Raw genomic sequence first — 24487 nt, 5'->3', positions numbered from 1 at the left:
CATCGGCCTCCGCCGCTCACCGCCGAGCGCTGCCCCCAAACTTGGGCTGCGGCGGAGCGCTCCTCCCTCCCCGCTCCTCCTCCTCCTCCTCCTCCTCCTCCTCCTCTTCCTCCCGCCGCCCCTCTACCGGCCGCACCGGGCAGCGTGCGCCCCCGCCGGCAGGGAGAGCCCGCCCCGGTACCCCCCCCCCACACACCCACTCGAGCCCCGGGGGTTGTCCGTGTCTCCCACCCCACCCCCCCCGGTGGCTTTTTCCAACAGCACAACCCCGCGGGGCTGACCCCCCGCTCGCAAAAAACAGCCAGAAATCACCAAAAAAATTTAAATCCTTCCAGCACGGGAGCTTGGGGGGGGGGGGGGGGGGGAGGGACAGTTGTGTTTTCTTCCCCAGATGTGCCCACAATCAATAATAATGCCTCGGGGGAAAAAAAAATAAATAACAGTACAGTATCTAAATGAAGTTACAGTTATCTGACCACAGTTAACCAAACGCAGAGCCCCTGCCAGGCAAAGACTGTGGGACCATTCTCTTCGGGGCAGATAAAGCGCACAATGAGGTTTTGTCCAGCCCCACAAACCAATTCAGAAGGGCAGATTCTCTTATATATATAAATATATTTTTCTCGCTCACACAGCTGTGCAGTGACCAATTCTTCTCTGGGGAGGGGAGCGGGGAGGGGAGGGGGGCCGAGGTTTGGGGATAGTAATAGGTCTATTATTTCAGGGATGGAGAGAAAGAGCTCAACAGCCCTTTTTTCTCCTCTCTCTCCCTCTCTCTTTCCATTAAGACAATTGTTATTCTCTGTTACCCCACGCCCCTTGTTCCTGTGCACACACTCACCTCCCCCATCTTCAGGCACAAGCTGCGTGGGAAGGAAGCAAAAATTTATTTTCGCCATAAAGCCCGAGCGCTAGCCCAGGCCTAAATCCAGTCAGTGCCAGGTTAGACCCCAGAACTAAATGCTCCCGCTAAGGATTCACGCCCGGACCCTCAGTCCCCCGTCCTCCCGGCAGCACGTTATCTCTGCTCAGCAAGAGCCTCCTGCGTGAAGATGGCAGGAATAGACCTCCCAGCGAGCACGCAGCCCTGTACGCCCAAGTCTCGCTTGAGAACGCAGCGGAAGACGTTCGCAGGCACATATAGGACCCCAGCATCTAGCTCAGTGCTACCGGTGCATGGGAAAGCCTCCCCCGTCGAGTCTCTGCTCGCTCCTGGCCAGGTCTCCCTTGCACGAACCTCGCCCCCCCCCCCCGTGCTCCCCAATGGTCCGCTGCAACATCGCGCACCCCTAAATCTTATTCTTGTGCTATCGGGCCTACGGTGCATCACCTACACGTCTCTCAGAGACAGCTAATGCGTTATAGGAGTGGCAGGAGGGAGCTGGCGCTTCAGCTGCTTAGGCACAATAAAATAACAAGGGAAGGCCAAGGCTATTCTGGGTCACTTCACCGGTGACTGTCAAAGCCAGCAAGAGAACCTGGAAACGGGCCAAGCTGGCAGAAGAACAAGTTCCTGCCTGTTATGGCATTGGACCCTAAAGCCGGGTCCAAAGATGATCAAAAGATTTGAAAGGCAAATGACCCTGAGACCGATCCGCCTCGGGTTTGTAACCCTCTGGGTCGACCACGTCAGTCTTTGCCTGGGATTCCCCACCCTCAAGGCGCAAACTCCCGTGCAGCAACTCATTTAAAATAAAACTGCGACACCCCTCTCCTCTCCTTAGCAGCAACGTGACTGTCCCCGCAGCATGCCCTTCCCATAACGTGGCGCAGACTAGCCAGCCCTCCCGGCCCAAGTGTCACGCACCCCACTAACGAGACATGAAAAGCCCTTTTGAGAGCAACCCACTAACGACACAAACCATAGCAGAGTGGCTGCCACCCCCAGCAAACCATCCTCCTGAGAAATGCCCTAAGTACATACTGGGGGGAGCAGGATAAACAAAACACTCGTTTCTATTGTCTGTGGTACGAAGTTATCACAAGAACAAGCAGGCCAATAGCCCCCAAATAATTTCTGAAATAAGTTGGTGCCTTTGGGCAACAGCATTAAGCTAGCCAGGTATTTGTACCCAGCGCACGGCCACGGCATCCCAGCAGCTAGCAGGTAGGCTCAGCACGGTCTCACCTGCGTAGCACAGTATTGTGTACTAATTACCATACGAGTAAGATCTACCAGCGATTAAGAGATCTCACTCCCACTTTGCACTGGGAAGGCAGAAGTTAGAGCGGCTGCACTTGTCCCGATCCAAGCAGGCGGCCTGTGAAACGCAAGCCGTGTCTCCTGATCCCAAGCCACCCGGACCTAAGTGCCTCCCTAGGGCTGGTTCACCCATCTTTGCTCCTTCCCTGGTGTCTGAATCGAGCAAGTTATTGACGGTCTGTGCCCTTCTCACCTTATTTTTCTTCATGCATATTTGCCTCTCGGTACTGCTCAGCGCTCTGTCCCAAGGAGTGCCGCTGTCTCCCTTCCTGGACCTAATTAAAGGGAAAAGACAGGTCGGACACGCACTCCTGATGGCACTGAGGTACACCCCCAACCTCATCCCTGCCCAAAAGGGGAAAGAGCAGCTGGTCCCTTACTGCAACGAGCTCAGAATCCAGCATTTCGGGGTTCTACTGGTGTAAACCCCAAGACATACTAGAGAGATTTGAACCCAGAAAAGTCAAAAGGTATTGCTTTGATCTACTATCGCCGCACAAAAGGCAGCGCCAGGGGATAGAAACCCAGTCCCCGTCGCAGCGTGCCGTTTGCTTTCCTTTCTGCTGTCTCCCCTCTGCCGCTCTCCCTCCCTGCAGTCCACGTCCTCCCCGTCCCCCGTGTCTCTCCCCCTCAGATACACACACACTCCCTTCCTCATTTCCCCCGGGTCATGCTCTTTGTAAACACTGCTCTCCCTATCCCGTGTGGTTGGTCGGGAGCGGGAGCCAAGAAGGGGGTGGAGGGATATTACTCATGGAAGGTGTGGCTGTTGCTCCCTCCAGCGCTAAATTTCAAAGTCCAGCTTAAAACAAAAAAATAATTCAGCGGTCCCCCTCACCCCATCCCTCCCCACACCTCGACGCCCAGTCGGGCTTCTTGGGCACAGCTGGAAGGCTTTTTACTCACTTTTTATCTTCCCTCCTCAGCACCGAGCACGGACAGAGACCTCAGTCCCTGTACGGGGGCCGCAGGCATTAGGCTGGTGGGCACGTGCCCTAAGGGCGATGGAACCACTGATCCAGCTAACGTGAGGTTCAGCAGAGCCGGGCACTTGGGTCAAGAGATGTAAGATTGCTCCTGACGCGACCGTGCCATCAGATGCCAAACAAGCTGCTGCTTAGCTGTTGGAGATGCTGGAATACTTGGTGTATCATACTGATGGTTTATGCGTTATATACTCGGAGTGTGCATATATCCATTTGTTTAGTGTATTAAGGCTATATCAGTTTTCATTCCGATCTAAAGACCTCTCAAGTTACTAGAAATGTTGTTGAATTTCACTACAGTAAAAATCAAGGGGCAACTGGGCTGGGTCCCTGTCAAAAGTGGTTGTACACCAGCAGTCTTCCTTAGTCCCTGGATTTTGTCTGGTATCCTTTGGGAAGCAGGCTTACAAAAATCACACCGTGTGTGCAGCTGTACCTCCCCAAACTTCAGACTGAGCTGATCAGCCCCATCAGCATTTAAGAGAAGGACAGTTCGGCAATATTGTATACGTTTTGCACTGTGTTAAATAGGACGTATTTGTAAATAGAACGTGGACCACGTAGACTGGATTTAGGTGGCCTCCTTAACAATCCAGAGCTTTTTTAATAATGTCAGCTAGGACAGGGTAGTGGCTACATCCTAAAAATACACATTATCTTAGACAAGACAACCCATCTGACTAATTTTATCTGCTGACGGACTATCCATGCATTCATGGTAAGAAGTAGAACAACCATAAGGACTTGCAAGCAAGCCCCAGCAGTACTCCTCCGCCAGGATACGGTACATTGGTATGTAATCCATGAAAATGTTTGGGTGGGTTTTGGGGTTTTTCTTCCTTAAAACATGCCTACAGGCAAGCAGAGGCAAATAAGAAACTTGTAAACAAAATAAATGCTCTGAATTTAGTCACATTTTACATGGTTAAAAATGAAGCTAAGACAACAAATGTAGCCCCCAGAATTTTTCACAGGTTGCTGTAGCTACTGGGTTTAAAAAACAGAGAAACCATAACATGGCCAATCTACTGTCACTCTTGAAGAAGGCTGCAGAGAAGGGCTATAGAGAGAAGGTACTATTGGGGCAAATAATAGTAATTACTGTCTCCAGCACAGAACCTTGCTCTTCACAGGTGCTAGAAGGGTTAAAAGAGTTGCCATTCCGCAGCAGTTCCCTTCCTCAGCTCCCACCGCCCCCTTCCTCGACCTGGCAAGTCTCTGCCGTCACCCGGGCTGATGGCCACTCTGGTACGTTGGCACGCTGCAGTAAGGGTCTTTGGACTTTTCCGCAGGGTTAATGCGAGTGTAACCTGGCAGCCGCCCTCACCGACACCGTCCTAGCTACCTGATGTGGGGCAGTGTGTGAGATTGCGTAGGTGGCAGGGAAAACAACCCATCCGTTATAGGAGCTGCCAAGGCTCCTAGACACGTTCCATGGACTAGCACTAGGGTCACTGGGCGGTTGAGAAAGAGTCTGCTGTGTGAAGACTTTATTTGGGGATGGGTCCATGTAACCTCATCTGTGCGCTACAGCGTTTATACCTGTTCAGGGCTCGAGTCAGCTCAGCCTCAGGGACTGCGCAGAACTTTTATTTCCCATGGTTATTTGGCTGCAGAGGAGGACAGAGAAACTTCTCTCCTTGACCCCACCTGACTTCCCTGGGGAAGAGCAGTTGCTCTTATCTGGTGCGACAATGCTTCTTTGAGCCAGCCAGTGAATTCAGCATGATCAGAGAGAGATCAAAAACCTTCAAGTGAAGACTACAGCTTTGATGAGTAACTCGACGGGAATGCAGTCAATGATGGGAGCCAGCAAGCTGGCAACGAAGCTGCCTCTCACACAACGCTGAGCTTGTGCAAATCTATACTCTCCCGTGGTCATCTCTTTACAGGCTTCCACCTCCTATTACCACCTCCCAGAACCCCGCTGCCAAACAGGACACCCCTCTTCTATACTAACCAAGGCCACCAGAAAAGCAGATCCCCTTTACTGCCAAGCAGCAGGAGCAACAAGAAGCCACCACTACTTGTGGACAGCTATGGTCGTGACGCAGCTGGGCTGAGGTATGGAGAAGAATCTCTTCCTCAGGAGTGGGGAGGCACATCTAGCAGTGACACTCCTGTCCTCTGCAAGGAGGTAGGTGAGCGCTGCTTTTGTAGTGAGAGCTGGCAGAGCTCAGGGCTCTGCTTTCCCAAGGTGGCCTTCAAGTCCAGACCTCTTCCAAGCCACCTTCAGCATTCACAGCAGCCCCTGCAGTTCTGGCTGACTTCCACTAAATGAAAAGGAGTACATTTACAGACCGTAAGGTCTGCTGGTATCTAAAGCCAGATAGCCCAAAACAGAGACTGCACGTGGGAAGGAATCCTTTTGTGATTGATTTCTGGAGGGTCTCACAGCACACGAGTGTCAGAACAAAGCTCAGGTCTGGTATTCTCTGGGTTTGCTTTACAATACTTAATCCACTGGACTGTGCTGCCAGGCAGAGCTAGGGAGGTTGCAAGTCTTACAAGCCCTCTGACTGGTTCAAGGCACTTTGGAAAAATCCTCACACAAGCATGGGAAGAGCTCATCAGATTGTTAAAGAATTTCTAAAGCCCAGAGCTGAGTTTCTAGGGCTGCAAGGCAAGTGCCAATGTTTAGGAAAGACCCTGCAGACAAACGCTTCAAACTTGTAAAGCATGCAGGATGCGCTCCGTACAGCATGCTGCTCCTCTGAGATGCCATCAGCCACAAAAGCTGCGCTCTAGTCCTCAATCCCTTTCGTAGGGATCCAACACACGCTATTGCTTAATAGCTATCAACAGCTTCAACTTTTGCTTCAACAAAAAAAAAACCCACAAAAACAATTATAAAGTTTTAACATTGCAGCAATCCAAGTACAATATTTCTTGATTTGTCTGAGCAGGAAGAATGAATTTAGTACTCTGAAGAGGCCGGGAATCCCTTCTTCCCAGAGCACCAGGGAAAGCACCTACCGCTGTTCTATATAGTGCTCTCCAACTTTATCACTCCTTCTGAAGTGCTCGCTCTCGCTTCACACATACATAAGGATGAAGTTTCCAAAGGCACCGAGGGGAGCTTGGAATCAACCATCAGTTTTAAGTAGGAACTGAGTGCTGAACTGCCCCTTGGGCCTGTGAAAAATCAAACCTAGAAACAAGAGACAAGCACCAGCAGAATGCCAACGTCACACCACAGTGACAAGCTGAAGTAGTTCCTAACTAATGCCGCCCAAGGTTGCGCACCCTGGCAAAGCCCCTCCACCAGGTCTTGTCAGGGTCTGTGCCACACAGAGCCAAGTTCTCTTCCACATCTCATCACAGGATGAACAGGTCACGCCACCAGGACCGTACCACCTATTTACCAGGGTCTGGGCCAGCCATGTGTCACAGAGTGAGGACTCTTACCTCAACTGTGTTTCCTCGCTCTGAAATGAATTTATAATGGACCCCGCTTCAGGTCCAATTGAATTTGATGGAGAATGTATCTCTGTGCTACCCTTTAACATAGGGCAGCCTAGCCTACCACTAAATTTAACCTGTGTGGGGAAAATAAGGATCTCTAACACTTTTAGTCAACATCCAAGACTGAAATCCCTTCAGGTAATGTGTAGTGTAGTGGCATGCAGAGGGGAAGGATGCTAGGATGGAGAAAATCTCTTTGGAAATTTCACTGAGATTGGACACAGCACTTTGAGGCTCGCAGCCGAAGGCTGACGCATAGTCTCTTTGATTGGTAAGGCTGAGAAGTGGATTATTTTGTTTATCTCAGTGGTAGAAGGCAAGGAAGATAAGGGTCAGATTTGGACCTATACTGTGGTATCTGCCAGCAAGATACCGCAGCTGGCATACAGAAGAGCCACGATCAGGGAGAGGATGCGTGGCCCAGGGAGCGAGCTATCTGGCAAGATGTTATGGAACGGGTTTCGGATGCCGGTTATTCCATCCTGTTCTTACCTTACCTGACGGTCTCAGGCAGGAGGAGCGCTGTGGCCTGCATGTCTCAAACGGATAAATGGAGGGATGTTTGAGACATCTCTGCTGAGCTGAGGACATGAGGGATGAGAACCTCAATGCTGCTGTTTCTTGTTACTATGCTCTACCAAACTTGCCTCTGTTGAACTCGGCGCCTTCCTCCTGTTCTTGTAACTAGGCTTTGTTTGAGGGCACAGAAAGGCAGAGGGAAACGCAAAGAGGCTGGCAAGAGGTAACATTAGCACAGTACAAACAAGAGTGGCGTTTGCTCTGGGGTCATTGGCCGTGTTAGCTTCAACATCACTGATACTCTTATCAGGGATGTGTTAAGGTACATCCTAGATTGCTCTGCCTGCGTCCTGCGAACAGCCTGTCTCGCCAAGACAGCCCGAACGCAGAACCAAAGCCCCTGTCCGCAGAGCCTCAGGAGGGCACCCGCCGCCGGGCAGAGGGGCTTTGTTTTCTCTTCGTTGCAAGATGCCCCTCGCCATATCGCCAGCTCTTCCCAGCTTAGGAGAGCCCTTGCTGCTCAGACACCAAGGCAATGGCTGGATGAAGGATTGGTGAACGCAGTCACCTCATTCTCCCTTGAATGGCGCCGATGTAACCGGATTGAGCAAGTCTAAATACAGGCTGTCCAAAGAGCCAGGGCTTGTACCACAAGTGCAGCCACTTGATTTCTTTCCTTGGTTTTGCACTTACACAAATATTCCCACCTTAAATACCCTTTCTCCTTACTGTCCACCCTCCTTTGGCCTTACACAGCAAGCATCCTTCTCTATGGCTGTCTCTGAGGCAGCCAGCACAGCCATCAGCATGCAATCCTGTGAAATCAAGGTACACTTTAATTCTTCCCCCAGCCCCCCCCCCATCTCCCCTCCTCTCTGTGGGTCACTCCCTCCAAGCTGCCCGAAAGCTTTCATCTTTGTGCTGTAGCATCTCCTTGCCTCAAAACACTGCTGCAATTCTTCCACTCCTCAGCAAGTGTGGTTATTCTGGGAGCCCCCTGCCAGCTGTGCAGAAAGGAGGCATTTCATAATGGAAGTTGTGCAGCCACCTAAACAAAATGCTGCTTGCTTGGGCTGCCTCTCACTCATGATTCAGGCAATTCCTGCCAGTTTCTAGGCAAACTGGAACTCCAGGGAGCCTTGCTGGGAGCCTCCTCCCCAGCCTGGAGGGTGCAATAGAGCCTCCATTCCCAGGAGCTCTGTTCGTATCCAAAACATGGTGAAAAGCTAAGTAGAGGTACCCCCCAGTAGTTTTGGGGCAAGGTGTCTCAAATCAACACACAGCTGCAGCAGGAGACCAGTTTGGCTCTGCTGGCAAACAACTGCTGTCACACAGCGCAGAACAAAAACGTCAAAGTGACAGGCACAGAGCCCTTTGTGGACATGATGGACTATCAAACTTGAGGAAGATGTCCTCAGTGAAGCCCCTCAAAATTAGTACTCCCTCATCAGCAGCACCAATGCTAAAGCATACATTCGTACAAGAACACAAAATCACCTTGAGTCTTCCAGGTGACCCAACACACGCCACCACAAGGGCCAATACAGTCAGATCAGGCAGGCAGAGCTTGGTCAGCCCAAGGAGATCTGTGCCTGCTTTGACTGTAAGCGTCATGCTTTGACTGCAAGCGTCCTTCGGTATCAGCCCATGGACAGAGTTAAGACAGCAGAGGATGCAAACTCGCCCTTCTCCAACGCCCTGTACGCACCCAAGGTAGCTCCCACACTGCTGGAGGCGGAAGCAGACCGCTGCGGGCTCCTTCTGTTATCTCCTCTTGGCAAGAGAACTGCACTGATAAATCTCTCGCTGGTTATTCATTAACTGCAAGAGGTTCGTTCCCAAGATGGAGAGAACACCACCATTGATTTTAAAAGAAAGAATAAAGGACAGTCGTCAGCAAGGGACACCCGTTCTGGGAGACCGGCACAGTCAGAAGCCCAAGGGCACAAACCACCACCGCTGGTATTCAGAACAACTAGGGAAGCATTCGCAGAAAAAAAGATTGGTCCAAAACTTTTGGGCTGGTTGGAAAGGATTCCACAGAGCTTCTGCCAGTTCGCGGTACATCTGAGACCTTCCAGCAGCGAGACCCGCACCCCCAGAGGCCAGCCCCTCGCATCTATTATCGTTTTTCCTCAGGCCTGCACTTGCCAGCTGCAGAGCAGGCAGGGGCAGCGGGCAGAGAGCAGTATTTCAATCCTGGGGGTGCTCAGCTGGGCACCGGGAACCCCTGCACTGGGGAAGCGCCCAAGGCAGGCAGCGCTGCCAACACGGGCACAGCACCCTCTGCTGCAGCACGGCCGACCAACACGGGGCACCTCGGACCGGGCACACCAACCGCCTGAAGGAAAAAGTCGCATGTCTGCCTCTGCGTCTCTGGACAAGGAAATCGAGGTTTGATCGAGCCCCTCTGCTGACTTTGACAGGAACAAACAAGCCCACGAAAGCTGGGCTTGCCTTTCAAGGAAGCTAACTGGAGGAATGGCTGTGTAAGTAGAGATTGCTGAAAAGGCAGGGAAATTGAAATGCTGTCAGAAGAGCTCATATATTCTCACGTGAGTGGTTTCGGAACAATACATGCAGGCTACGTGGGTCTCTGCTGCGTGAGTTGCATCCTTCTAGACACACCAGCTCTGCTGTTGTGGCCTGTTATGAGCTCTGACCCACACTCTTCCTCTCCTATACCACCACCTGCCACTCTGCCACTTGTGCAGTTTTCCAAGTTTTTCCTTACACTGAGGCAGACTGACCTGGCTCCTGATCACTTTGTACTAATCTGGCCTCCTCAGACAACTGAGCATCACCCTGTAATTGCAAGTAATACCCCTATTTTCTCTATTGTACTGTTAATTGAGAGCACTAAGTTAACCTGCATCAAAGCACTGAGAGCTAGAGACACACCACCCAGCTAGAATCCTTCCATAAATTGTTTTTATTTCCCTTAAGCTTAACACTGTTCCCTAGAAAAATCAGTTAGTCGAGTAAGGTTTTATACAATGCAACTGACCAGACCATTACCTCTTCTGAAAAGTACAGACTAATTAAATAACTTTTCATAGCATAATTTTTAAAATATACTTTCTGTACAATCACCTTCAGATCACTGTTTCTTTTTTTCTCTTTTCTAACTGAAGTACAACCTAGCATCCTTGAAAAAACTGATAAAACTAGTTTGTACAAAGCTGGTTTCCATTTACAAGTAATTAACAATTGGATCACAGCTTTAGTTACTTCCATATTTCCATTAGTTTTCACTCATTTTCTTTGCTTGCTTGGGAATGCATCAGTCTAGCTTAAAAAAGGTTTGAAAATTTGTTCTCTGGATGCTTTATGGCCAATGGGCTGAAAAACACTTTTCCCAATAAGCTGGAAATTTCTCCTATGGCCACCAGCACACCAAACAGCCAGACAGTCTTCTTGGAAGCAACTACATCCCTAGCTACATTCAACAGCTAAGGCTTTTAATAGTGAACCAGGTTTTAAAGCAACATCCACCATGCCTGCTGTGTACACATTCATGTAATTTTCTCCTTTATAACTGTATTAAAACAGTCACTCCTAAGCATAGATTATTTTATGTTTATACAAGGGTAGTATCCAGAGTTTTATGTTTTTCTTTCCCCACAAGAGGAAGTGTTTACAGAAGAGGCAATATCCTTTTATGAGACTGATACAATTACGGGTAGGAAAAAACCCACAAAACAAAACCAAAGCATCAGGCAGGCACTTATACATACCAGCACTTTTTATAGGCATTTTTATAGGAACTCAGTAGTTCAGCCACCTTTGAGCTCTTAATTCCCTGATAGTCTCTTCAGGAGCAACCATAAAAACTATTCCATGCAGCCATTAATAGGATTACTTTCTTCCAGGCATTCCTTTTCCTGCCTGTTTTTCTCATGACTGGCCAGAAGGCTCCTGTTCCTCTCCTGAAGCTGTTCCACTGGCTCCCCTTACTCTCTGACCCTGTTAAGCCACAAGTACTGCTTTCCCTTTTCCAGAATATGAATTACTATGGCATTATTCAGCAGTAACGTAAACAGCACCAGGCATTGAGATCCTGCTTTATAAACCTACACAAAAACATGTCCCTTGCTCTGCAGGGTACTTAGTGCCAGGCTTCTGTGAAATTCTTGCTCACCAGTTTGAACTCACCTTCTTTGCAGAAGGATCCCAGCACATTGCTATTTTTCCACAGGGCAGATGTCTACACTATTCTTGCTCCTCTTCTCTCCCTGCCCCTTTCTCTTACCCTTCCAAAGAGCCCCTACTTATCAACTGCCTTTGTTTGCACTAATGTCATTCTTCTTGTATGGCATGTTGAATTCAAGTACTTGTAACTCAATACATCAAGTTTCTTCCTTAACTCTCTTCTCCACTGAAGAAGAGAGATTGCTAGAGCTGAGTCTCCTGCAGTTTCCACCCTTGGCTGCATGGGGCCAAGCTGGAGCTAGCGAGTGCTGCACAGAAAAGTAGGGCGTAGAAGCGTCAACCCGGTCTCACGGGACTGAGATATTCCCCAAAGTGTTTTTCCCCCTCCATCAAAGGCTGAGATCCAGAACAGGCAGAGCTAGTGAGGTGACAATCAGCCCCACTAGCAGCTCAATTGTTCTCCAGAGCCTTCCAGAGAGCTGTAGCAATGCATCAACACCATATTCCTTGTCCCTCTGCAGTAAGAGAGCACAGTGCAGTTTCTTCCAACTCTCAAACTCACACGCAATCCTTTAAGGCATAACATCAGGCAAATCACAACTATCATTCTCCAGGTCAGACTTGGGAACAGTCACATACACCAGTCATGCTTCTACATCCATTTTATACACAGTGCCATATAATATACAGAAACTTTTATATACATATATCTTTATATAATATGCTATATTAATCTGTATCTTTCTTTACAGCAATATTAGTTTGGATCTTTCATACATAGGTACAAAAAGTCACATGAGAATGGCACATGAGGAGTGCTTTAGTTTCCTTGTAGTCTTCATGCTGGGGCAGCTCAGAGCAGGGATTCAGAGGGCAGCATTCCCAGGATGGGCAGTGACCTCTCGGTTGAGCATGGGGACACAGGATCCTGTGCTGTCTCCCCACTGATTGCATATGCAAGTGCTCTACGCCCTGCAAGAGGCAGTCAGAGCAGCTCAGAGCTCGCTAGAAGGACTGTTTCTCCCATAAACGCAAAAGGCTTCAGCTATAAAGAGGCAATTGGGGTCAAAGAGTTAATTCATAGCTACCCTACTCTGAGGTGCCCCAGCACATAATGTGAGATAGGTGACAGAAGCAGGCAGAAGGGCTTTTCCATAAGAGACACTGGTGTCCGCTGACAGAAAGAGAAGTGGGAGGCAAGGGAGTTATTGTATGCCATTGCTGCGTGGGCCCTCCCCAGCAGACAGCTCCAGTCCTACAGAGGCCATCCAGCTGGGCTCCACCCACCACAGCTGGCACTAAAAAGCACAAAAAGATGAGAAAAGAAATAGTTTCCGCCAGTTCCTCTGGTCTTGCTGTGTCTGCTCACTCACAGCCATTAGGGAGGACAGGCCAGACCGGTGGCTGTCACAGCAGGATACTGGAACAGACAGCCGAGCCAAAGGAAAGGGTCTTACAGGGCAGAGCGCTCCTCTCCTGCTGCCCCACACGCACAGGCAGGGAGGCGCAACCCATCACCAATAATCCCTGTGTTGACAATAGTAATTAAGTTTATCACTAGGACAGGAGGTTGAGAATATTCCCTGGACATCACCTCTTCAGTCAGCTGCAGCATGTGTGGAGGGAAAGCTGGGAAGCTGTAGCCTCACTAGCTGCAGATGCTGCCACTTTGCCACCAGACAGTGGCCATCAGCAAGTGCTGCAGACATACTGATTAAGGAGTTAAGACCCAAAAAGGTGCATGGCAGTGGTCTAGAAAACACATCGGGATGCGACAGCTTTGCACACACAACATCCCTTACGTAGTGCATCAAGACAGGACAGACCGTACAGGCACATGCCACCAAGCCAGCCTGAGTGCTGAGTGATGCACGCACTGCTTGGGGCTGCTCCCTCCTCCTGGCACTGCCACGTGCACCAGGTACCTCCAACTCTGAGCCATCAGAACTGCACAAAGCCCGTGACAGAAAACAAGGCAGTGGAATTCCAATAAAAAACAAAATGAAGGCTTATTCCTATGCTGCTCTGTGTTTAATAATTTTGCAGAAATAAATAAGTAGCCAGATAGGGGCCCCCTCATCATACCGATATGCTGGGCAGGTAGAAAACTTCAGTAAATGAAAAACAGAGCACAGGATGACACGGTAAGGTCAGAGGTCTCAAACACAGCAATGAAAGCAGCAAAAATGCCCAACTCTCTAAAAAGAGAGCTTACCTTTGGAAGATGGCTGTTCCAGAGCCAGTGAGAGAAATACCAGTAAATCAAAACTGCAGCGGACAGTTCAGAATACATTAAGTCCCTTTCAGCAAAAGTTCTTGCAAAAGCAGAGTCAGATCTTGAAGAGCGGAAGGAGTTTTTACTCACAAATAGACCTGAGAGGAAGTTTTACTCGTGAACAGACCTGTTAAACACTGACTGAGGTCACATACACCAAAGGTAGGAAGCGGTAGAAAGTCTTCCCTTTCTACTGCAGAGAAAACACTCACTTTGCACAAGATGAGGTTCTAGATCAGAAGGGGCTGGCAGGGTAACTGCAGCATGGGTTCAAGGAAACAGCCTGCCTCAGGTCAGGCTTTGCTATTGGCACTTAGATATGACCTCAGGCAGCAGGGGACAGTGGGAAAATCTGGCAAGTCCTAGCGGAGGCAGAAAGACAGTGCCCAGCAGCAAGGACAACTCCGAACCGGTCCTTGGCCACACTGTATTCCCTTTCATACATCCAGAGAAGAAATAATGCGCAGAAGTGGGAAAGGAAGCTGGCAGATGTCTGGTCCTAAGTAGGAGGCTTGACCTCAAGCCAAAGGAAAACAAAGGCACGACAGGTACGAACTGAAGAAAACAAGTGAAAAAGAAAACAACAGTAACAGAGACAGCAAAGTGCTTGGAGACAGCTGATGCTTTTTAGGACTGCAAGTCCCTACAACAAAGCAAGGAATTGCTCTCTTCTTGATTGTTTCAAATTTCCAGGGTGCATGCCCTTAAGCAACCTAAGTTTAGGCTAACAACATCCTCCCGCGCAGAGCGTAACAGCTCTCAGGGAAGTGCTAGGCACAGATACAGTCAGGAGATGGGGAAGAAAGAAGCACAACAGAAGTTTGGCAGTTTGCGGTACTCCTGCCACACAAGGAAGCCAACAGCCTTGCTGCTCTGCAGAACACACTGCCCTCTGCACAGCAGGCTATTGTTATACAGCGAGGGATCTCCTTCCTAAAATATTTCTCCGCTCTAATGACACAGAGTTTACAAATTAATAGGGTTTAAGTTTCAGGCTCTGTCCGCCACAGATCTAACACCTACCCATCTTGGCAGTGAAGGCCACGACTCTCAGAGCTGGAATATAAAACTCAGAAACAAACAAACCACAGGGCCCCCCAGGCTTGTCTGTGCCACCTAACCTGTCAGGTCTCACTGCAAGGGGTTGTGGCTCCTCTCTGGAACAGAACAGAGCAGACACACAGCCTGCCGAGGAGCTGGCAAGGGGGAGAAGGACATCAATGAATGCTGATACAGTCTGTTTCACATATCTCCCGCGCTTGACCCATAACACCAGTAAGACCATCTGACTGGAGAGCAAGGAACTCCCAGGCCAAGTCCCACCTCCCAGCTGCAGTCTTTCTTTCCTCTCATTCTTCCCATAGCTGCCAAGAAGGGGCAATGTTTGCCTCCAGCAGGATGCACTCTGCCTGCAACATGGAGCATCGCCTCCTCCATGCAGGAGCACCGTGAGAGGGAGCTTTGGCACAAGACATGGCAGTTCTTCCCTAAATCCAGCGCTGCAGTTCAGTACTGCACAGGCTCCAAGAACGTGCAACAAGCCTGATTCAGCCAGTGCTTCCCAATGCTTCAGAACAATATATTCCTTCATTCAGAGCATCAGAGCAGTCTGTGCAAAACCGCTGCTGCATTTCCAACCCTCCCTTTCCTCAGGCAGGCTAAAGAGGCAGAAGGTACACTGCAAGTAGGGAAGAAGCTGCCATTTCACAGCTAGGAAACCACCACCACCTGTGTTAAATCTGTCTGGGTTTTTAAACTGAGCTTTCAGGTTCAGTGCATTAGATATTTGACCCATTTCCCTTTTACTTCCCTGTACTTCTGTAACTCATTACTTTTTCTGCTACAGAACTCCAGGGAGGGAGCACTTAGCCAACAAGTATCTACTTGCCCTATGCTTTTCCCAACTAGAAAGAGGATCACACAGATTGTCTATATACTTCCTAAAGTGCAGAGCAGCTCTGTGAGAGTCTGTTGGCAGCAGCATAATTAAATAACAGCTCTCAGCAAAAATCCAGCTTTCATGGGGTGAATTTAAACAGAAGGGATGACAAACAAGTGACAGCACAGAAGGATTGTCAGCAAAAGCCATCTCAGACTTCAGTTGTCTGAGCAGAAAGGAACAAATGTAATGCTACAGATTGGAGGAAAGCTGAAGGAGCTTTTAAGCAAAACCCAAAGCTGCTACGTTTGTTGAGGGCTAGAGGTTATTTTAAATATCTGCCAGTATTTCTGCATTACATTTAAAGACTTATAAATCATTTTATCAGCAAATTACTGACCTGTGGGGCTTAACATGCTCTGCAGGCAGTAGTGGCGACCACGATACCTAAAAAAATGGAAATCAAATGCTACTGCTACACTTGCGGCAAAGCCAGAATGTCTTCCTACTGCCAAGGGAAGAGAATATCCCAGCAGGAGGTATGCATAAGCACAAAGTGAACCCAGCATCAAGCAGAGTTCCAACCCAGCCAATTCCCAAGGCAAACACAGAAGGGCTTCTGTTGACCATGGAAATGCAACAGGGTAGGCTAGAAAGCCCTCCAGCATCACTGTTCTGTTGGGATTTAGATGCAGGCCACATTGATGAGTACGTGCAGTACTTAGGTGTGCATGTGGCAGCCACTCACCAGCAGAAACAAGGAACTTGTAGCTCAGTCAGTAGCTAAACTTGAAGACGCTCCAAATTTTACTACATCTAAAAAATCCATTCGTTCAGGCTGTAAAACATGCAAAGGATCCCAAATAGAGCTTGCATAGGTAATAAGTATCCTGTTCTGCTATAAGAAAGGTCTAACAACTATCCTAGGAAAGGGGCAAGTTAACAGGGTGCCAATACAATGCAAACAACAAAGCACGTATATTTTGGGCTAGCTAGCACTGATGGTCCTTCTCCCAGTCTTCCCTATAAGGATATAACCACAAAAGACAAAGTCTAAACACACCAACACATGCATTTCAGCAATGATTAACCCAAGCTAATCACCATCGCAAGGGATAATTCTGATTATTCATATGCCCCAATCTGTAAATTAAACAGGGTATCTGTGTGGGCAATTCAATGAAAATATTGCTCTTTGCCTGCAGGCAGATAAAAAAAGCTGAGAAAACATTTAAGTTCATAAAAAAATATATTAGAAGAGGCCATTTTGCAAATCAACAGGATGCTCTCAAAAACATACAGATCTCATCACCCCATCTAAAAGCAGGATACAGGAAGGATTAAAATTAATTTAAAAGCGGGAAGCAGTAGTAACCAGAAACATGGAAAACCTTTTTAGAGAGAGCATTAAGACTGGGGCCCACATGAATCTAGAGCAGTGAAAAATCGGAGACACCTGATAAAGAAACAAAATCACTTAAGATACAAGGGAAGGTTTAAAAACCCCTCTTAATTAGGCCCAGATTACAAACAGTGAAACTGAGCAGAGGGGAACCTTATTAGGAGATGATATTTGAAAAAGTAATGCCATATTCATCCCGTTTGCTGCGCTTGATACAGATCAGCCCTGCTCTGTTTCTTTTGATAGAGACAGGACACGGCAACAAGTCAGACTCCTACAGCAGAAACAGCTCCAAGAAGCACACACTGATCCTGTATCCCTGTGCTTGGTGCTCTTCCTCGTTCTTACATGCCCTTGTGACAGCAACACCTACTTCTCACCTAAATCCTGTTCCTGTTTGGGACCTTCAGCTGTTACTGTAATCTAAACATCTATGTCCTAAAAGCATAGGAGTGGGAGTCACTGGATTTGTACATCTACGCTCACAACCAGCTTTGCCATCTCAGTCTGCTGTAGAGAGCAAAATGTCCTCGTACAATTCCTGTTTACTTTGAAAGAAGTTCTTTAGAAGTTGCAAAAATTTGAAATGAACACTGAAAATACTGACCACAGACCAGGTAGGCAAAAGCTAGAGATAGCTAAAGAACTTCACAGTGTTGACAGCACTCTGACATTTCTAGATAGCCTTAGTTGCTACAGAGGGCAGCAGCCCTCTCAAGTGAATCAAGACAGGAACCCCATTCAGCTGTTTTGGGTCATCATAGGGAATAGCTTCCCCATGCTGAAGTGGTGCTATCAAGGATGTGGACTAAGACACCATCATCCTGAGACAGAGCAACCAAGAAGAGAGATAAGATGGCTCCTGGTTATGTGACAGGAATAGGGAACAAAGAAAAGAGGAAAGGTTAGGGAGCGGCAGTTATAATACAAAATGCATGTTCCAAATAGAGAGGGCAGCTCCCCAGCAAAGCAGAGGGGATAATGGTAAGTATTGGAGAAGAGCTTACTTTCTGTTCAGCATTCGCACATACTCAGCACAGCAGGATCCTAAGTTCTTGGCACTGCTGCAATTAAAGCAACAATAAAAGCAATTATTACTGATGCAGAAGAGCCTTCAAAACCACAGCCAGCCAACATTACATACTAAGGGCTTGATGATCAAAACTCACTGGAATATTATCAACGGGATTATTTTATTCCACTTTGGACAAGCCCAAAAGGGCTGGAGTGCAATTTATAGGTGCAAAAAAAAGGACAGCAGTGCCAAACCCTTCACACCTTGTAAGTAAGCACAATCACAGCAGGGTCAGAAGCTGTTCTTAACTAAGCTGTTGGATGGAGTTCAACATGCACCTAGTTAAGGGTCTCCCATGTTGCCCCTGAATGCTTCAAGGCTTCAGGATTACTTTCTACTACAGTCTGCTGAGAATATCACGAACAAGTGTGCAACAGCAAGTACCAATTACACAGTCAGCTGAAATCTGCTGCACCAGGGGATCATGGAAAAGGGCAGACTACCCTGGCTAGACTCTTTGGCAAAGCTTCATTGGTGTAGAGGGTTTCACTTACAGAGCTTTAATTTTAAGGTGCACAAAGCCTACTCTCTACTCTCCAGGAACCTCGTGGCCTCAGCTCCACTCCTTTACCAAACAGCTCAGAGGGGATTTTAAGGATGTGCCATTGAACTGGGCGAACTGTTGGACCCTTAGCTAGGGCCTAGGGTGTCAGGCACTATGAACTGCGCTTCTAGCACTGCCTCCACATGGGATGGAACACCCTATTGAAATATCAAGGGAACATATAAAGATTAGAAGGCACAAAGCTCAAGAGTAGGAACCAGAAGCCAAGAGATTAAGAAATCTGAAGATGCTTCATGCTTCCCAAGACAGCTGCACATCAGAGTAGAGTGAGGGCAGAGAAAGCAGGCAATAGTGTGCATTACAAATGAAGGAGGTAGCACAGGCTTAGCATTTATTTTAACTTTCCAGATATGCTCTTCCAGGATGAAATAGGAGATCAGCCTGTCCAAATGCTCTTATAGCAAAGGAGCGATGAGAATCAAGACACAGACACACATTTAAAGCAGAAATAATGCAAAGAACATGGATTTACTTTGTAAGGACTGTGAACAGATCTGTTTGTCAAGAGAGAACAACAGAAACCAGGAATTACCCATAATGTGATACAAGAAGAACCTTAACTAAAGGGCTCTTTTGCACTTTTACTGCCTTGATCTATGGCAAGCCCAGGTCACAAGCATTAGGTATTTCCAGGCTTTTTAGAAGCAGCCTAATAATCACAGAGCACAAAGCAAGCAAAGAAATGCAGCATGCCAGGCTGTTTCCTGCTACAGCTGGTCAGGGCAAGGTAACCCCATTGCCCTGGGACACAGTTCCAATGGCACAGAGAAGGAAACAGTCACGCACAATGACTGTGTCTTCCAGGACACAGCAGAGGTACGCCCAGGTCAGAAGTGGCTTTCTAGTGCAATATTGCAACCCATTAAACATCATCAGGTCACTACTGAAACAACAATTTTTTCTTAAGAGGGAGATAATCCACCTTCCCCGCCTTGGGTCATCTCCCCACCATCCTTGGGTAGGGCACCAGTAGTTCCACCTAGTCTCAGAAACAGTCATCTCCTAATACCTCACTGCCAGGGACAGAGATGATTTTCATTAATGTTCGTAAAGTGCTTTGCAGATATAAAGCTCTGCCTAAGTGCTAAGTGTTATTACTACCCATCTTCTGCCGACAACTAAAGGCAGAAATGAACTCCTTTTCCCTACTCTATCAACATCTGTCAGCAGTCTGCATCAGGAGGCAAGCTAGCCTGCTAGCCTCAGCCTCCCTACACTTCAGCTTCCCCTTCCCCCTCAAAACTACCCAGTTTATTGTGCGTATTCCTGGACACCACCATTTTAGTGTTTGTGTGTGCAGCAATTCAGCCTTACCCTGTGGTCTGCAATAGTGGATGATCTGACAGCATTTACACAGCTGTTCTATATGAGCTCCTGAACCATACAAGCTCTCAGCAAAGGGAACAATACTGCTCTTTTCTGAAGGACCTACAAAGAAAAAAGTAACTTCTTGTTGCTCAGAATGAAAGCATTTTTTCTTTTCCAAATTACTTTGAATTCAGAGGGGCTTCTTCCCTCCAATTCAAGACAGTATAGAAAAGGTCACCTTTGGAACCTAAACCACAGGGACAGTATTTTACTGCCCATTTAACAAAGTCCCTGCACTTCTAAAGGCCCTGTAATTTGTAAGAAGCAGGGGACAAGGGGACACAGCATCCCACACAAAATTGAGTGGGTGATCAGCACTTGGACACAAAGTCCAGTTCACTTCTGTACACCTGAAGTTATTTACATCAACGCACGCTGGCTATAAAGTGCTCTTGTTCTGAATTGATGGCATTTGATACCGCTCATGCTCCGTTTGTGTGGCACCCAGGACAGCACAGCCATGACCCATGCCTGGGGCTTCCAGAGACTACTCCATGAACACAGCTAGAAGCTAGAGATAACAGGAGCTGAGGGATTTGTCGTGAGCTAAGCTCCTGGGAAGCACAGCATCCTCCCACAATGGAAATACCACAGCTAAGGAGGGCAAAAACATCTCTGTAATTATAAGGAAGTTAAAATAGGAATTTCTTTTCCACTGAGGGAGGACAGAGCTCCAGTGAGACTAATTGGTAACTCCGCTGAGCTTTAATATGAAGGTGTTTTATCAATTAAAGGCCTTCTACTGGTCCCAGTACATATAACTTTCTAGATAGGTAGTTTCTCTCCTGCTTCCATCATTGGAAAGTCCCTGCCTAGATAAGTCTATAGCAGACTTCTCCAGGCACTGAGGCTCTGCACAGCAGTACTCAGGTAGTTTTACTAGCAACTTGGTCAAGCTTTGCAATGCGGTGTTGTGCAATGGGGAGGTGGACAAGGGAGGATGGGCAAGGGAAGCACCCAGCTTCCCCCAGACTCTGACCCACTTCAAAAGCAGGGGACTTGCAATCATACCTGCCCATCCTCTCTCCCCTCAGTCCCCAGAGGGAACAGCACAGGAAGGAGAGAATGAACATGCTTTTTGCTTAGGGAAAGCCTCCCTGTTTGCTTAATAAATACCTTCCAAAAAGCTTAGCAGCTCTGTAAACATACAAGAGATTTCAATACATAGTAAAAGTTTGTCTTTTCCCTGAACTCCCAATGACAGAGGCTGGCACCGATCTGCAATTACTGCATATGGGTGGTGTGAGGACCCAGCAGAGTCCAGGAGAGGCTCCCAGGCTCCACAGGGGACAGGCAAATAATGCTAGGTGTTGAGAAGCCTGTTAAATTTTTAAGTTGATGCATCCATGCAGCTCTGAGATGAGAATCCTGTCAGTCCTGCAGGAATGTCGCCAGCTCAGAGTGGTCCAGGGAACTTAGAAGTGATGATGGTGACATCCAGGAGAACTCGTTCTGGCAAAGGAGGGACGTGGCAGAGGGCTTTGGCTCTTCAGAACAGTGTCCTTCCCTCTCAGCAGCAGCCTGGTGGTCACTGAACACAGAAGTACTCAAGGGAGAGAAAACACAGTGCCAGCCCCATTCTTGCTGTGCCTGGCCAGGGGAGGGGAGACTGCATTTGGGGAAAATACAGCCCCAATGGCTTTAAAACAGGAGTGTCCTACAAAAGCAGCAATCCCCATGGAAGTGTGACGAATTGGATCTTGGGCCAGATCTGACATGGTAGTGCAACAGGGCCCAAAGTCTCAATCCGCTCATTTCCAAAACCACTGACACAGTACCAAGGGGGTGATCTGGCCTGGCCCCCTTGCTTCTGTCTATCCATTCCTCAAGCTTCAGAGAATCTACCCCTTCACCCCAGAGGATTCCCTGAAGCAGGGTATCTCACTCCCAAACTCAGCAGGTGCCCTGGGGCAAGGAATCTGCCTCTGAAATAAAGTGAGACAGGCTGAGGTAGGGAACTTGCATCTACCTTTAGTGACTCAGACCCTCTTAGTGTAGCAGGCCTTCTGAGGCAATGCTTCTTCTCCCAGCTGCAAGCATGGGACTCAGGCACAATCCATCCTCCAGACACCAGTGTGCCACCACTGTGTCACCCCAGAAGGAATGTTTCCAGCTGTCTCCTCCGATCTGAACTGCCCGATGACCACCTCCTCCAAGTATTATCCCAGCACTCAGCCTACGGGATCAGCTCTCAGAGCCACACCCCTTTACCCTGCACTAGAGGGCTGAAATCATGAGGTCGTCCTGCTTGACGGGGCTGGTTACATGCCCAGAGGGGGTGGAAGTCCGGATTTTGTCAGTGGCCAGGCACTCCTGGCTGCTCACGCCTGTGGGAGTGATGTCCATGAGTTCTCCAGATGAACTAAGGGGGAAAGAGGGTGAGACAGAGATGCCCGACGAAGGATCTGTTGAGCCTGCAAACACCCTCGGGGGCTTTGGGACTAGGTTGGGTTCATATTGTGCCCTCAACAGGATCTCCTGATCACTGACAGACTTGGGCATCTCTGCAAAGTCACTGGAGCTGTCTGACACCATCATGCAGTAGATGTCCTGGAAAGAGCTGCTTTTGCTATCCAAATTAAAGAGGCTGTCTATGAACTCAGCAAACTCCAGCACTTGAGGACTGGGAACATCAGTGAGCCGTCCATTCTGGAGGGACAGCTCCTCACGAGGGGCTAAGGAAACACGGTCCCCCTCACTGCTGGCCCCCTCCTCGCTGCAGCGTCGCTGGGGGGTAGTGCCACCACTGTTGAGCACATTGTCGGGGGGCTGAGTTTCCTGGGAATGCTTGGAGAGGCTATCAGCAGCCAGCAGCTCTGTCCGCGAGCTGAGGGAGGGGTTCTCCTCAGGGATAACAGGGTCTATATAAAAGCAGTGTGTCTCATCCTTCTCCATGACAGCATGGAGGCTAGGGGAGCCCCGGATGCTCCGAAAACCAGAGGAGCGCCTTGAATCAAAACTGTAGATGGATTCATTGTCCGAGAGGCTCTCCATGGTCGCGAGAGGGGCACGACGGTCCTGCAGCTCCACAGACAGACGTTCCTTTGTATCCAGGAGCAGCAGCTCCACAGGGTCTTTCTGCACAGGAGAAAGCGGCTTTGTCTCATAAAACCCCTCCAAGCTTATTTCAGAATGGGACTTGCTCCTGCAATGAGAAACAAAGTGAGGCTGCATTGCTCCATAGACCCACAACCTGCCAGAACAGCCAGAGGAACCAAGTCTTGGGCACAGAGTTCCTCATACACACTGAGAGCCCATGTCATTGCTCTAATCAGAGCCATCCACAACCGCAAGAAACCTCTTATCTCCCCATCCTCCCCACTGAAAATATTAGGTACAGTTTCTTCACTCTGCAAACACAGGTTCTTGCCCTTCTCCCTATTCTCCTAGCTAAATATCTTCTCTCTCAAGCATCATTTTCACTTAGGACTATGGTTCTTCTCCCAGTGAAATTTGCAGCACTTCTAACTGAAGCCCCCCAAAACATGGTGCAGTCTCCACACATGCAAACCCCTCTCTCGCCCAACACCTCTGTATTAGAGAGGATTGAGGCAAGAGAGGTTAAAGGACTTGCCTACAGCTAATCTACTACTTTTCTTCTCACACTCTGAACCTCTCGTGTCATGCCTTCCCCTCCTTCTCCATGCTGGCAATCCCTACCTTACCTACCACAGATGCCAGGAGGCTGTTAGAGCACTGACCACGACCAATTCAGCTACCGCTTCAGGTAGCAGATTTTAAAATAGGTAACAAAAGCTATTTACTCAGCTTAAGATACGTAAAGATCTTTAGAAAGACACCAGTCACACCAAGACTTTTAAGAATCAGGCAGGCTTCTCCAGAAAGACACCATGTCAAAGACACCGGAAAGGAGCTCCCCATACCAGACATACACAAAGCCTGGGATGAGCTGCAGCCAAAGCAACAGCCCTAAAGGAAAAGGGGGACATATCTGGGAAAAGATTCTGAGCTTGGGACTGCTGCACCTGCCAAAAGGACACGACATATAGGGAAAGGCTTAGAAGTTAGGCCAATATTTGATCCCTTTGTAATTTCAATAGAGTAATAGTCACGTGAGAACAGGTTACAAGAACCCCAAAAGAGGAAGTCTGACACAGTAAGCTGGCTCTAACCTTGAATTTGACACAACCAACCTACAACCGTTTCCACTCTAGCACCTCCCTTAAGCCTCTCTGCCCTCTCCCTTGTTCCTTTCCCTTTCAGAACTCAGAATTCCCTCTCTGCTTTTACTAACCTCAAAGGGAAGCAGCTCCTTGGGTCTTCTCTGGCTATGGCACAGAAACCACCACTCCTCTCCCTGCTGCCTGACCTAGTTCATTTTCTCAGTCTTATTGTAGCCTTCACAAATGTGGGCCAATCCCCGTTCCTGCTGTTTCACCACAGCTGCGGCTCTGTTTCTAAGCTCTCCTTCACTTTCTCTGACCATTCACTCTCTGTGACAAGAACCTTTCCATCTGCATATTATTTGCTGTCTTATTGTCCTGGTTTTGGCTGGGATAGAGTTGATTTTCTTTCTAGTAGCTGGCATGGTGTTATGTTTCAGATTTAGTATGAGAAGAATGTTGATAACACACTGA

At 48.4% G+C, this 24487-nt stretch overlaps 1 protein-coding gene across 11 annotated transcripts in view; it reads right to left on the bottom strand.

Moving 5' to 3' along the window:
- Positions 1–11879: 11879 nt before the first annotated feature.
- DAGLA (diacylglycerol lipase alpha) overlaps positions 11880–24487 on the bottom strand; it is a 76021-nt gene continuing 63413 nt past the window's right edge. For all 11 annotated transcript variants that reach the window (XM_049820310.1, XM_049820321.1, XM_049820311.1 and 8 more), the window contains one exon: positions 11880–23034. In XM_049820310.1, the coding sequence (XP_049676267.1) occupies positions 22107–23034 (928 nt within the window). In that variant the 3' untranslated portion in view covers positions 11880–22106. The remainder of the gene's footprint in view (positions 23035–24487) is intronic.

Source organism: Accipiter gentilis, chromosome 17 (assembly GCF_929443795.1).
Source record: "Accipiter gentilis chromosome 17, bAccGen1.1, whole genome shotgun sequence".
NCBI classification, from domain to species: Eukaryota; Metazoa; Chordata; class Aves; order Accipitriformes; family Accipitridae; genus Astur; species Astur gentilis.
Note: the sequence above shows the minus strand (reverse complement) of the source record. Positions and strands in the feature narration are given on the sequence as shown.